Source organism: Saimiri boliviensis, chromosome 5 (assembly GCF_048565385.1).
Source record: "Saimiri boliviensis isolate mSaiBol1 chromosome 5, mSaiBol1.pri, whole genome shotgun sequence".
Classification (NCBI taxonomy): Eukaryota; Metazoa; Chordata; class Mammalia; order Primates; family Cebidae; genus Saimiri; species Saimiri boliviensis.
In genome coordinates, this window is record NC_133453.1 from 61,530,417 (window position 1) to 61,545,604 (window position 15,188).

Below are 15,188 nucleotides of genomic sequence, written 5' to 3' on the forward strand. Positions count from 1 at the left end.
CAGAGTTTTCCCTTACGCTCTCATCAGCAGTTTTTCATTTGATGGTGTATTAGCCATTATTAGGAATGCTTTGCTGAGGTGAAATGACACTAAAATCAACACCTCGTAATAAAATGTAAAGTGTCCATAACTGTATCAGAGTTTTAAATAACACTTAAGTTCTGATGGCAAGATCTAAGAATAAACATCTAACTAAGAATAAAATATATGTAATTTTATAATTCCCTAGGAAAATCTCTGAGGAGATTAAAAAAAAAATACAGGCATTTATATAGTCATCTACGTGCAAAAACTTAGGAATACTGATGCAAGTTTCCTGCGAAAGCCTCTGTACATTAGTGGAGGAAACACAAATCCTGAAGTATGCAAAACACACTTCTGCTTCCTTGCTTTGGGTTGGATAAATTCCTTGGCTTAAGTTTCATATCTCTGCCAATAGCAAGGTAAATAATATGTAGTCATGTACCATACAGAATCACTTGATGAAAATTTGAAATATGATTTTGCATAGAATTCATTTAAACAATGCAAATAAGCTACTAGCATTCTCGCTTCTGTTCTCAGTGGAATTCGACGAGTACCAGTGGGGTGGCCATGGGATTCAGATGTGGATGACATGGTGCTTCACTCAATAACAGTTACATTTATAGGACTACTAAGCCCACACAGGAATTCCATATGCTTTTTGTTATTTCCTTTTAAGGTTTTAACATGGATGACAAATGTCCAAATCAAAGACAGATTTTTTTCAAATAATAGGGCACACTGTGAGGTTAGGTGGAAGAGGGATGGTTTATTATCTGGACGCAGGACAGGAAATTAACGAGCAACGTGAATACAGAGATTACTTAACACGCCTTTTCCTCCTTGCCCTTCAGACATACGATATAGCAACTGACTTATCAAAGTAAAGCACATGTTGTTCACTTTTAAAAAATCCATTTAAGTTAGTCTCATAATTGTTCTGATTGAGAAAGTGAATCATGCCATGATTCAAAAAATCTGTTCTTCACATAAACCTATGGGCACACATTTAAAAAATGATTTATTGTACATCTTTGCATTTCTTAAGGCATGAACAATGGCATACAGATGGAACAGGTTCTGAGAAGCATCATCACATCTTTTCGACAAGGCCAGCACAATCACACCACATCAAACAGACACACTTGAAGTCTGCACTGACCTACTGCTGTGACCCAGGAGTCCTGCGACAGCGGATGGTGCTTCCAGACAGCGGAACACCACGTGGTTTCTATGTTGTCGTTAACTCTCTTGATCAGCTTTAAGCACCAGTTACCATTTGTTTTTCTGTACAAACTCTTCAGACTTTGGATTTTATATTCTGCTCTCCAAGGAGGGTATGGATTTTTTTTGTTTTTGTTTTTTGTTTTTTTTTTTAAGGAATATGGTTGCAGCAAAACAGAAAGGATCCGAAAGTGGCTAGGGGCCTTGTCTAATGCACTTCTGAAAGTCCATTATAAAGATGAATAGAAAAGCAAATGGTAGGTTTTCAGTTGACCCAGAAACCACACGTAGCTATAAGAAACATAATTGTGCATAGTTATTTATTCATTCAGAGTGTGATATGTTGGCTAGCTCTACATTCCCAGTCTACCAAAGAACAGGGCTGTCTACTTTGCTAAACCCAGGGTCCTTTCGAAGCTCCCAATAGGTGTCGTTAGAAACCCAGGCTTCTCTTTGATTGGCATCAATAACTTTTCTGTGAAAATACAAACATCAACATTAGTCACAAATCACATCAAGGTAACCCTATAATAGGACCCTCTCCTATAGATTAGACATGGACATATAAGCAGTGTTTTATGAGCCAGTTAGTGTCTTATCTGCTAACGACTGATGATGTGACTATTTTTGACCAGAAATGAAGTCATTCTTGTTAAATGTGTGAAATGGAAGTAGGCAGGGCCAGCGGGAGGAGGAACTGGAGGGCAGGAACAAATTACCTACTGGCAAGTGTAGAAAGTAGCCCCAACTAAGCATATACAAATAATGTAACTATGAGCTTGAAACCCCGGGCCCACGAGAATAATTTCTCCTTCACTAAAAGTATGCAATATTAGTAGCTCTAGGAGCCCATGCAGGGCCCATGTCCAAGGAGCACACTTTAGACATCTGAAGGGCAAGGCTGCATTTCTACCCCAGGGCAGTCATGAGATGACAAGTCTAAAGGAGATAAGGTTACCCCGAGCTTTTTGTCCTGGTTCTGGAGGGCAACAGATGGATTCGGAAACCTCAGATTAATCTGTGTGATGTACACATAATCCTGAAAATAATCCTGCAATAATCACCTACTATCATACCACAGAGAGACCAAATCTAAACGCACACAAGCTTTGTGTGATAGAAATAAAATAAAATCCTAATAAAGCCAGGATGATCTTGTGGGCCGTGGGGTCTGGTTCAGTCTGTGGCTAAAGGAGTGGGAACCAGTTTCCACCATTCTAAAGAGTGCAGCTGAAGGACAAAGAGCCTTCTGGGTGGTATCCTCACTCTTTTCTGCTGCCCATGAAAAGAGAAGAGCTGTAGAAAAAAATTCTTTCCATAGTTACTAACTTCTCCTAAGTGCAAAATCTGATTCAATATTTTCACTGCCAAAAGAAAGTTGCCAAAATCCATTTACCCATTTGCTTTTCATGTACCTGGAGCTTCTCATTGCCTGTGGCAACCATTTGCAAAACATGAACTTGCTATGGGAGTTAACTGACTTACTTAAAAAATTTTGGTATATGTTCAAGATTATTTTCTTCCATATATCGTCTCCGAGATCTCTGGAGTTCCTCTACTCTTTGCTTTTCTGATGCTGCAGCTTCTAAATTTCCTTCTTCCAAAAACCTAAGCAGAAAGCAATTGATATTTGAATATATTATCATCTTTTCTGGGGAAAAAAACTCATTTGCACAAAATTGCTTTCTAATTGCTATGAACATAAAATACCACACAGTAACACTCTGGCAATGTCGCCTCACCTTTGCCCCAGGCCACGCTACCTCTGTCCATCAATTTACATACTTTCTAGGTACATGAACTGAATTATTATAATCAGCAGTATCAGTGAAAGGTGGGTGGTCTGACCTTGAAGACTTTTCTGTGCTGTCTGGGGTTCTACAACTTGAGATTTTCAGGACGACTGCAGAGTCCAGGGTGAGAAGAGCATGAATTCATAGCCATGTTCCCTTTCTATATTAACAGAAAGGTTTTGCTAAAAGGCCATAGAATGGAGGATGATAACTGGCTATTCTCTATCTATTCTGAGAACAGATTGAGAGGGAAGGAGCTTTCCTGTTTTACTGGAGAGGGTAAAACTGATGTGAAAAGAAAAGGTAATGGGGAAAATCATAAAAAGGCCACAGAATGGAAAATGACTAGTAAATGAAATTCAGAAAAGAAATAGAATTGAGAAGAAAAAGCAGATGGAATAGTGATTCACAAATGCTTACATTTCAAAATGATAACAAAGAACAGGAATATAATGTGGTATACATTGTACAGAAAGTTTATTAATAAATGTGAATGTCAAATAGTGAGACAGCATGTTCTAGAGAGAGAGGGGAGAATATAAGAGAAATAGCAGAACATTCAAAACTGAGAGCATTTTGGCAGATGGCAGATAAAGCCATAAATATATGGGAAACAGAAAATTGATATTGAGTTAAATTTGTATGGCATATACAATTTTTGGAAAAAGTAAAATGAATTCCACAGGAATGGACATCATGAGTTCAGAACTATAGAAGAATAAAAAACTGGCTGGGCGCCATGGCTCACATCTGTAATTCCAGCCCTATGGGAGGCCAAGGCGGGTGGATCACCTCAGGTCAGGAGTTTGAGGCCACCTGGGCAAACATGGTGATACCCCATCTCTACTAAAAATACAAAAAAATTAGCTGGGTGTAGTGGCACATGCCTGTAATCCCAATTACTCGGGAGGCAGAGGCAGGAGAATTGCTTGAACCAAGGAGGTGGAGGCTGCAGTGAGCCGAGATTGGGCCACTGCACTCCAGCCTGGGCGACAGAGTGAGACTCAGTCTCAAAAAAAAAAAAATAAAAAAAAAAAAATACTAAGAATTAGAAGGTATTAAAGGTACTGTATTTTGAGTATATCTCATACTCTGTGAGACCGAAACCACATTGGGCAAATTGCAGACCTGCATTCGAAGCGTTTCTCGGTGCCCCTGTAACTTATCCTACTAGTCTACAGTTTAAAAGATACTCCATGTTAGAGTTATAGAAGAAAAAGGACAAAAACACTGGGTGAGGAGTGATTCTGTATTTAAGAAAGAATTCACGAATTTGCAGAACTTTGGTACGTTTTAGGAGGAGAGGAACTTTCTGTTAAAAACATCTCTGTTACCTTTTATGGGGAACCATGTGCTGATCTGTTATGGTCATTCTATGAATACTGCTTTACTTAGCATAGAAACTCAAATATTGCTTATTGTGAATAAGGGAATGAAGAAAGGATTGAATGAAAATACATGATGGTAGTGAAAATAAGTCACAGTAACCTCTAAAGCCCCATGCCATAATAGTCTGCCTTTTTTTTTTTTTTTTTTTGATACAGGGTCTCTTTCTCTTTTGCCCCAGCTGATGTACAACGGTACAATCATGGCTCACTGTGGCTTCAACATCCTGGGCTCAAGAGATCCTCCCATCTCAGCCTCCCGAGTAGCTGGGACTTGAGACATGTACCACCATACCCAGCTAATTTGCGATTTTGTTTTTTTAAAGATACAGGGTCTCACTATATTGCCCAAGCTGGTCTTGAATTCCTGACCTCAAGTGATTCTCCCTCCTCAGCCTCCTAAAGTGCTGGGATTACAGGCATGAGCCACTGTACCCAGCCAGAGTCTGGATATTAAATATCACTGCCATCCTCACCTTTGATCTGGCCGGAATCGGGCGTCTGTTGGTGGAAGGAGATCTTTTAGTACTGGATCTAACTCATTGAGCTCAATAGCAAACCTCGTGAAGCCATAGTAAAGCTCATAGTTGGTTGGCATGGAACCTGGAATGAGGCCAATGAACCACTGTGAGAGGCAAAAGGTTTTTGAAGTTGGAAGAAGCTGACTTACCCCAGTGCTTAATACTGACACTAACACCAAATTTGTAATCATAAACACAAGATTATAAATTTTTTCAAGTGAATTAACTTGGTGATATTTTGTTAGGCAGGAAACTTCATGTTGATGATCACAATTGACAGATTCACATATTTAATACAATCTTGTCTTTCAAACAAAACTGCACACATAGTAGTCTTCATTAGCTAAACTACTCCATAATATTTCTCTTGAATATTCAATTGGTTAACTAAATACTATGGTGATTAACTACGAACATTAAGATTTTACCAGAAACACTTGTTGTTTGCTTCCTTTTAGAAAAGCAAAATATGCAGATCTAAATTAATATTTATTGCCTTTTTTTTTTTTTTTTTGAGACAGAGTTTCACTCTCGTTGCCCAGGCTGGAGTGCAGCAGAGCTATCTTGGCTCACCACAACCTCTGCCTCCAGGATTCAAGCAATTCTCCTGTCTCAGCTTCCCAAGTAGCTGGGATAACAGGCTTGCACCACGACACCCAGCTAATTTTTTGTATTTTTAGTAGAGACTAAAATTTCTCCATGTTGGTTAGGCTGGTCTTGAACTCCTGACCTTATGTGATCTGCCCACCTTGGCCTCCCAAAGTGCTGGGATTACAAGCGTGAGTCAACGGCGCCCGGCCTTTTGTTTTTGTTTTTGTTTTGAGATAGAGTTTCGCTCTTGTTGCCCAGGCTGGAGTGCAACGGCGCAATCTCAGCTTACCACAACATTTGCCTCCCAAGTTCAAGTGATTCTCCTGCCTCAGTCCCCCAAGTAGCTGGGATTACAGGCATGTGCCACCATGCCAGCTAATTTTTTGTATTTTTGGTAGATACGGGGTTTCTCCATGTTGGTCAGGCTGGTCCTGAACTCCTGACCTCAGGTGATTTGCTAAATCCAAATTGCTGGGATTATAGGCGTGAGCAAATGTGTCTGGCCTATTGCCACTTTTAAACTAAACTTGAAGGCAGGATCTTTGTGTGTCTTGCTCATTGATATATCCCAAGCTCCTGGAACAAAGTGTGATGCTCAGCCAACCCTCAATAAATAATTGCTGAATAAATAAACTGGCCACTCTACTAGCAGGAAATTTAAATACTCATTGATTAGTTGTTAGGAAACTAACAACTAATTTTAGTTAGGGATTAACTGACAAAATTCCAGTGACAATAAATGTCATGTGGATACTTGTTCCATTTATACTTGATATTCAATTATATGCTAATGTGTTACAGAACTCTTGATGTTTTTTATTAAATGTCAACATATTGCCGCCTTTTGAGGTTCAAGTGAAAAGATCACTGATTCTGGTGAGTTACTGAATTTGTGGATCTTAAATGTTTATAGTCTGTTTTATTAGAGCAGAGAATAAGTAACATGAGTAAGAATTTAAGTTTGCATACTTCAATTATCTAAAGTCTTTAATAATATACCTAGCTTTTCAAATGTAAGCATTACACTTTGAGCAATTTTTCATCAAGCCCAATCTCTGGCTGCATGTCAGGGATTTGGCCTACATTTTTTATTATGAAATATCGGGGGCTTATGTATAACTGATATGTTAAGTATAAATGCAACTCTAACTGCCTTAAGCATCTACGTTTTAAATCTCATTCTTAAAGGAAACTTAATATGAATTGCCTGGAATGACCTGATAGTCCCTTCCCTTCTGTTGTCCATGGCACCCTCCTGTTGGCAGAATATTCAGGCCACTCTCACCTGGTCTCCAAATGCACTTTGCAGAGGGGGCCACACCGCAGAAGAGTCCTTCATGCCACTTTCCAAACAGCCGGTGTACCACCTTCCCCTCCTGATCTATCACCACTCCCTGGACTTCATTCATGTTAGAATTCCAGTAATTCACCTGAAAAAACCAAACTCCAATCATGACATTTGATTGCTTTAATAATACCATTCCCTATATTTTCCATATAGAAAAATTTTTAACCTTGAAGTCCTTATTCAAACTATTTTCAGAAATATAGAAATCTCAAAATGTTTTATAAGAAGGGCTGGCTTTCTAAAAGTTAGCCTAACTTTCAAGAAAGGGATGGTCTCTATGCCATGCATAACATGGTAGCATATCACAGAGAAAGCTCAGTTTCTATCCAAGAACCTAATATTAATTTATAGGCTAGCAATTTTTTTTCCTCTTGTTTTTACTTTCCCCCGAGGGATTTTAATAGATTTTAATTTGCCATGCTGCCGAAATTGTTTGTGAAATAATTGTCATAGTATCTACAAACGGCTACATTTTATCAGGAGGACCCTCATGTGGCCCTTCCGGTTATGCTCCTTCTCAAGGGATGAGAAATCTATGGAAGTTTGCCCACCTAGACCCCATGATCCCCCTTCTAGATCAGGCCACAAGTACACAGGACACTAGGCTTCCTTGTCCAAGTGGCTCCAAGCTTATTCCACAGCTGGCATAGGCCTTTTCCTTGGACTCATGCACCTGAGGGCAGACTACCCACCAGCATGTGCACCTTTAGGTCTGAGGATAGCCAAGGGTGGCTGTTTGTAGGGGTGGGAACAGAGCTTAGATGTGTGGGCTGGACTGCCTACAGATGTGTAGGCCCCTTTCAGTGACAACAGAGCCAGTGGTGAGAAGAAAGCAGGGATGGCTAAGGGCCAGGACTGGCTGTCCTACATTGCCAGGGTGACAGCACAGAGTTCTGAAGGATCCAACCTGGCCTCACAGGTTTTATTATAAAAAGTATATTTGTCAAGGAAAAGAAATAGAGCATATTCTATCTGATAGCTTACAGGCTTGATTTATTTACTTTTATTAATTATACAGGCTCTGCAAGTGTTAGAGACAGGGCTGCACTGCAGTTTCTCATAGCCTACAAAGCCAAATGTACATATTTATGTCATCATCACCCAGCCAGGGCACATAGTGATCCTGGCTTTTCAGTTCTAGGTACCTTATGAGTCTCTAAGAAAAAACATAGTAAAAAACATATCAGGATAAAATAACAATATTCAATTAAAATAAACACAACCTTCCAATATGGCTTAAAAGGATTTAACTGAGAAAAGAAAATACTAGAGTCTTAAGACTCCAATATATGTTACTTGTTTACCAAATTAGAATAGGATCATGAGTTGAACAGATAAGGCGGCTGGGTGGGGTTTCTGTACCACGTTAAATTCTGTAGCACATCCAAACAAACATGGTGGTGACATTGTATGTTCCACTTCAGACCAGAGAGACTGAGGGAAAATGGTGCTTTTTGGGTATTATTATCCCAACATCTTTTCTTGTAAATGAGGCTAATATTTCTTGTTAAACTTATCTGAGCTACAACAGTGGCAGGGTTGGATAAGTGTGTAGCGACTGGTGGTGATCATCTACATGGCTACATCAAGTGTCTTCAGAAAATGATAACTACATTATAATGAGTTCCCTAAAATCAGATCACTTGAATACATAATCAAGCAGGAAGAGAAATAGAAATATAAACCAGAAGACTTTGGTATAGTCAAGAAGTGTTTTCTGGAATTTTACTTGGTGAATGACTGACTGGCTACTCCAAAAGAAAATTCTTTAAAAAGAAACGTGTTTTTTTTTCTGTTTTGAGATGGTGACTTTTTTGACCATCAGAAACTTGTATGCCTTGAGAAACTCCATCAATTGGTTTTGCTTTCTTACCTAAAACATCCTTAAGGACCAATGATACAGGACAGATTCACTTGCTGCTATTTAAGGTGATTGTTCTATTTCTTCTTTAAGAAGCATTTAATACTCATTTTCCTTTACTGTTGTATGATAGTAGTTACCTTGACAAATGTGAGTTTGCAAATGCAAACACTGCTTTTGGTATTTCTGATGGTTACTTCTCCATAATGTTCTATCCATCTTCTCCCACTGAGGATGTTGTGTATGCAAGTGGTGACTTTATTCCACACATAGTAATCTCCGTACCTAGTGAAGAATGTAACATTGATTAAAAACAACGAAGGTCACAAATACATATTACTGTTTCTGCTAATGAGAATATTCTTTGGCCAAAGCTTGCTTTTCCCTCATTTTCCTCTCATTTCTGTCTTGAAATTCCCTCTGTGGTCATAAGTATTTATGATATGGTTAATTCACTTAAGCAACATTTAGGCGCATTTTGTGGGCCAGGTGCTAAAGCTGCAAAGTGGAACAGGGCCTGTTTCTTGCTTTTCTGGAGACAAAAGTATGGGAGGGGTAGATGGATATGCAAACAAGTATTTAAAATAAAATATGCACATCATAGGAACACAGAAGGAAGAGTTTTTAGTCCTTCAATCTGCCTGGAACGTGGGATAAGGATCAGTCAAGGAAGACACCTTACAAGAGGCTGGGTTTGATGTAAGCACGGGTGGCAGGTAGGAGGGCACTACGGGCTGGGAAAAGCATCTGCAAAGCCACAAAAGTCAGAAGAGAACAAGGCATCTGGGGCCTGTGAATGCTGTGCTCTGGGGGAGTGCGGGTGGCAGGATGCAAGATAGGAAAGGTGTGATGAGGCAGAGCCGGGAAGGCCTGCAGTGACCTACCAAGGAGTCTGGATTCCCCCTGCAGGCAGTGGGCCACCGCAGGATTCCAGGCAGGAGAGAGGCCCCACAGAGTGTGCATTTAAGAAAGATCACTCTGGGAACACTGTTTCCTACTCCAGGTTTAAGACCTCAGATGTGAATAATTCCTCAGGAAAAGACTGAGGAGCATGCTAAGATGGCACAAATCTAATACAAATTCTGGGAGCCTTAGTTTTATGGTTATTCATTACACAGCAATAGATAACTAGTACACCTTCTTTTCCTAATAAAACCAGTTCATTGAGAAAAAAAAAACCCAACAAATTCTGGGGAGCAAGGTCACAGAATTTCTGCTAAGGAATAAAGTGATACAGCTTCAAATCACATTCAAATTTGTGTATTACATATATTTTCAAATGAAATGTTATGTCAACATAAAGAAGATGCTTCTAAATTGTTGCAAAGTTTATGAATTGGTATGATGTAGGCACCATATATACCTAGGAAAACTCTCCTCCTTACACATTTTCAAATACTCGAAGTTTATTTTGTGGTCCTAGGAATACCTTCCTCTCCTCACCTTCTTCCACATCCAATTCATTTGCAAATTCTTTCAAACAGATAAAACCAAAACAAAACAAATCAAATGAAGAAACAACCAAGTCCTTGGCCTCAATAAAAATTCCAATTAATTTCAAAATATTTACAAGCAGTATCCTCTAGAACACAACCATAAAAGGATTTCATCACTCCTCTTTGATAAAATAACTTAGAAATTTAAAATACTCCCTGGATCTAAGATGAACTCAGAATTGAAACTGAATTGTATAGCATGGAAATGGTTAAATAGGAGAACCTTTTATATAAAATCAAACTAGCATGGTGACTGGGCCATGGGAGGTACCTAGTAGTGTTGACTGAAGAATGGAGGATGTGAAGAAATAAATAGGAAGCTTTGCAACACATGCTTAAGTTCTCATTTGTTTTTGTGAGAGTCTATTCTCAAAACTTTGGCAAAGGTAACAGAAGCTTTGGGTATAGAGAAATGAACCCTTAGCATCTTCTAGAGTTTAAAATACCCATTTATGATTTAGAAAAGCAGACGGGAGGCCAAAAGGGAGGTGTGAGTCACCTACTTTGGAAGCATGACATTCAGTGTTCCAACAGGCAGGATTTCCATCGACTTCCCCCAGAACTTGTTTTTCCATCTGATATCTAAATGACATAGGCAGAGGACAAGAAATACATACCCCATCTCTAATCACTTCTTCTGTAAAAACTAACTTTTGTATTACACTTTACAAAGCACCTTTAGAATGATAATTGATTCCATATTGTTGATTTAGTATGACAAGTGCCTGAAAACGGCCCAAGGTGAAAATATTAACTGTGAACAAAAAATAAAAATAAAAAAACCCACTATCTATGTTTTTCTATCATACATGCTCTTAATTTGTTTTCAACTAACAACGCTGGGAGAAGCCTGGAATTGTGTGTGTGTGTGTGTGTGTGTATTCACGTTGTACATATAAACATAGACTCTATTGTGCTTTAATGTCCAGACAGCAATAAATGTTGTTATAAGATTTAACCAAGCAGTAAAAATAGTTAACAAATATATCAAGCATAAGATGTATACTAAAAATACCTGCAGTGTGGCAATACAATTAATTTATATATATACATTTTCCCCCATATCAAAGACATATAATTTGGGATTACAGTTTTTTAAAAGTCTCTAAATACAGATAAAATAAGATTTGTAAAATAAGATTTATGAGCGAGTAGGATGAACTTCATGAACGTGTTCCGACATTGCTTGTTAAGATATAGGCCAGGGCCCAACATTTGACCTCACACAATGGCTTCATGTTTTACGTGTGGAAACTTAGACTTATATGTGCATTTGTGATAACCACCTAGTCCCAGTTTGTTGAACTAAGGGAACTTTGTGCCATCTCTGCAAAATCCCTGACTCTTGGTAATGACCAAGAAACGATCTGTCGTATTTTTGCAATACTGTCGTACAGCTACAGTGTTCTAACATTTTAATGTATTTTCAGGTTAAGAAAATGCTCAGGAGAAAAGTCATTCTGCAAGTAATGAAGCACCCTTTCAAACATGAAGGAACTATTTACACTTAATGGTCACATTTACATAGATATTCTTTTCTTTGTAAAGGAGTTTTGAAACTTTTGTGTGTGTGTGTTAGGCAAGCTTGTAACATTCTGACTTAACTAATAAGTAGAGACTTCCATCTACACTCTTGAGCCCCAGTGAGTTAAAGACCAGGAATTACTGTAATGTTTGCATATCTGTTTAGACTATGACCACTGATGATGTGTCATAGAGAATTCCTTCAGAATTAAAATGTCTTTGCACACCCCCAAGAAGCAAGAAGGCAGCAGATGGAACCTCCATGTCACAGATGAAGACAGCGAGGCACATGAGATAAGGTGGCGGCTCTGAGCCGGCACGGTCTGCACGGAGCTCTGCTATTCCACACGGCATTGCTTCCGAGATAAGCAGTCTCATCTCCCAGCTGAAACTGTTTCCTGATGAAACCAGGAAATTTGATTTCTCAAACTGAGCTCTACACTAATTACCAACGTTTGCTGAGTTCTGAAGGTAGAAATCTAAACTAAATACAATGTCCCTTTGGAAGCCAGATGTTTTTTCATAGGCTCATACATTTGATTTTAAATTATAATTAAAATACAAACCTTGCCAGAACACAAAATTCTTTGATTCACAGTGACAGGCAGAAATGGGTGGATGATGGCTAACCTGGTAATTAAAAACAAAAAAGAAAGCAATATCAGTGTTAAAACTTCCACATAAATTTTTACAATGTGTATTAGTATATTAGTCACCCCTACTAAAAACAATTCATCCGTTTCTCTTAGTGAATTATTCTCAGAATGTATAAGTAAATCTTTAAGACTTCATGCCTTAAAAACACTGAGAACTTATAAATTTAGTGGGGGAAATGATGCCCATAAGTGAAGTGAGTTTTCTTAATTGTGTGAAAAGAAAATAAATCTCAGGACCACCTGCCTCCCATTTTATTTCTAAAAAAAGATAGCTACAAAGATTTTTAAAAAGAGAGAGGAAAAAAGTTACCACTCTACCTCACAATTTGCCCACAAGGAAATTCTTTGTGGGCCTCAAGATCTTTACGCTAAAACTGTTCTGTTGAATTTCACCCTGGCAATGTATATTGATAGCTTATCTTCACAGGCACGGGACAAAGGATCGACAGAACTCAAATTCATCCTTCTGCTCACCCAAGACAAAAGCATATCTGATTATTTCCTCTGCCCTGCTGTCTATGTGAAAATGCAGATTCACTGAGTCAGACTGAGGCATAAGTGACTATTTCTCTACCACCCTCTCACATGTAAATTGTGTATTCAGTGAAAGGCTGATCAGAGACCCAAAAGAATGCAACCTCTTCTTACCTACCTATGACCTGGAAGTCCCTATTTCCAAGTTGTCCCACCTTTCTGGCAGAATCAGTGTACATCCTGCGTATATTGACTGATGTCACGTATCTCCCCAAAATGTATAAAACCAAGCTGTGTCCCAAACACCTTGGACACATGTCGTCAGGACCTCCTGAGGCTGTGTCACAGGTGTGTCCTTAACCTTAGCAAAATAAACTTTCTAAATTTATGGAGACCTGTCTCAGATACTTTGAATTCATAACTGGTATCATAACCCATCCAACAGATCATTATCAAAAGGCTGCTTTCATCACTAAACTTCCCTCCTGTCTATATAGAAACTTCCCTCACTGAGTCCAATGGCGCTTACCTGTTCTGAGAAAAATCGGAATCCCTTGTCTTCTCTAATGCATTCATAGGTCTCCCCAAGGACTGGGTTGAATGGCTTACTTCCTGCTCTGAAATACGTGGAGCAGTATCCTGAAACTGCAAATGCAGCAACGAGAACCTGTTAAAACATTGAAGAAAAGGAAATCATATAGGAGAGACGACTGCTAGGTGTGTTTGTTCCTTATCCCTCTAGATTTTACACACTTCATGTTGATGGGTGTGAATTTGATGGCAGTTGCATTTTCTATTGTCTGCACAGAATTTTTATCAACTCGTGGGAAAAAAATAAGTAAAATTAGGTTCAACTACTCGCACGGAAACAAGCAGCCCACTGAGGTCAAGCATTCTTCAGCCTTCCTTCCAATGTCATGAGAATCACAGAGTCCAAAGGTTCTGGAACCCAGTTTATTGGTTCTGCCATGGGCATAATCTTAGTCTCACGCACACGAGGATTGTAGCTGTGGGTGCTTTTCAGCGGGCAGGGCGTGTTTCCCACAGCCATATGGGTTAAAGGGCGAAGTATAAACAGAAGTTACTTTCTCAGACCTAAGTTCTTGAACAGATGGGCTATCTTGGCATTTAGGAAAAGCTGATCAAGTGAGGCAAGGTGTGCCTTCAACCTCTAAGGAGTATGAGACCTTCACATCTTAACTTTAGAAACACACTAGACCAAGGATAAGGCACCAAAAGTGCATCTTCCTGTGATGGTATCTGAGAGGTCTTGGCCTTGCCTGACTTATGCAAACAGGTCAATTCCTCTTTTACTATGTAGTGAGAATGTTATGCAAATGCCAAATATATCATCATAATGAATTCTGGCTAAGCCCAGGTCAGGGCTGGCAAACCCCTGAGGGGCGCTGCTCTGTGAGTTATTGATTACCATGCGCTCATATGGATCATCGGTTTCTGAAGCCTTGTCCAGGAGCTCGCTGTATTCCATTTCCTCGCAGAGGTGCTGCAGGGTGTTGAGTGGCTCGTTTAGCTCCACAGGCATGGAGACTTTAGACAGGTCTTTGCCAATGTTGTTCCTCAAGATATTCCACAGGTTAATGTTACTAGTGTCAGGACAAGGAGCTGGCAGGCATGTTCGACGCCCATTTCGGAAGGCCCCTCCTGTCAGCTCCCCATTCAGGACTGGAAGAGGGAGAGTCACAGTGAATAATACTTTGCTGTTCTGATTTCACAAAATCAAGAAGGGAAATAACTTGCAAATAATTCTGATTGTGAGACATTTCATGAGCCTTCATTACATTCTTTCAAAAGTAAATGGAATCTTTCAGTATAAGGTTACTAATAAATGCACAAAACAATAGTGTATAGTTTTATAAATAGGCATTAAATAGTCTCAAATATTCAAGACAAGACAGGCTAAGTTTTAAAAATTAAATATATTTAATAAGAAGGATTCAAGCTGTTGGATTGAGAAAGGGGAAAAACCTTTTCTCTTAACCATTTACCTAAGAGATTTTTCAACAATTTACCTCAAGAGATTATACAAAATAGAATGTATTAAACAATCAGCTGTCAAAAGAACGATTAGTGGAGGGTGGGGAAAAATGTCCATTCATTAAGTCGTCAGTGTTGCAATTTGGCATGTAGATAGAACAACCTGGAAGCTCAAATGATGCATACTTTGCCGAGAAATATTGTCTGCAACACTGGTGTTGTCTTCAGATATATTATCACTCACATCACTGATGTAAGACTCATCATCTGAAGCCTAAGGAAGAGAAGGACATGCA

At 39.1% G+C, this 15,188-nt stretch overlaps 1 protein-coding gene across 13 annotated transcripts in view; it reads right to left on the minus strand.

Annotated features, from left to right (window-relative positions):
* Positions 1 to 1,551: 1,551 nt before the first annotated feature.
* Positions 1,552 to 15,188, minus strand: part of OSBPL6 (oxysterol binding protein like 6) — a 205,715-nt gene continuing 192,078 nt past the window's right edge. For all 13 annotated transcript variants that reach the window (XM_074399417.1, XM_039470018.2, XM_074399415.1 and 10 more), the window contains 10 exons: positions 15,079 to 15,166; positions 14,327 to 14,580; positions 13,427 to 13,564; positions 12,334 to 12,397; positions 10,747 to 10,825; positions 8,888 to 9,032; positions 6,824 to 6,968; positions 4,903 to 5,029; positions 2,734 to 2,856; positions 1,552 to 1,723 (listed from right to left, as the gene is read on the minus strand). In XM_074399417.1, coding sequence (XP_074255518.1) covers positions 1,615 to 1,723; positions 2,734 to 2,856; positions 4,903 to 5,029; positions 6,824 to 6,968; positions 8,888 to 9,032; positions 10,747 to 10,825; positions 12,334 to 12,397; positions 13,427 to 13,564; positions 14,327 to 14,580; positions 15,079 to 15,166 — 1,272 coding nt within the window. In that variant the 3' untranslated portion in view covers positions 1,552 to 1,614. The remainder of the gene's footprint in view (positions 1,724 to 2,733; positions 2,857 to 4,902; positions 5,030 to 6,823; positions 6,969 to 8,887; positions 9,033 to 10,746; positions 10,826 to 12,333; positions 12,398 to 13,426; positions 13,565 to 14,326; positions 14,581 to 15,078; positions 15,167 to 15,188) is intronic.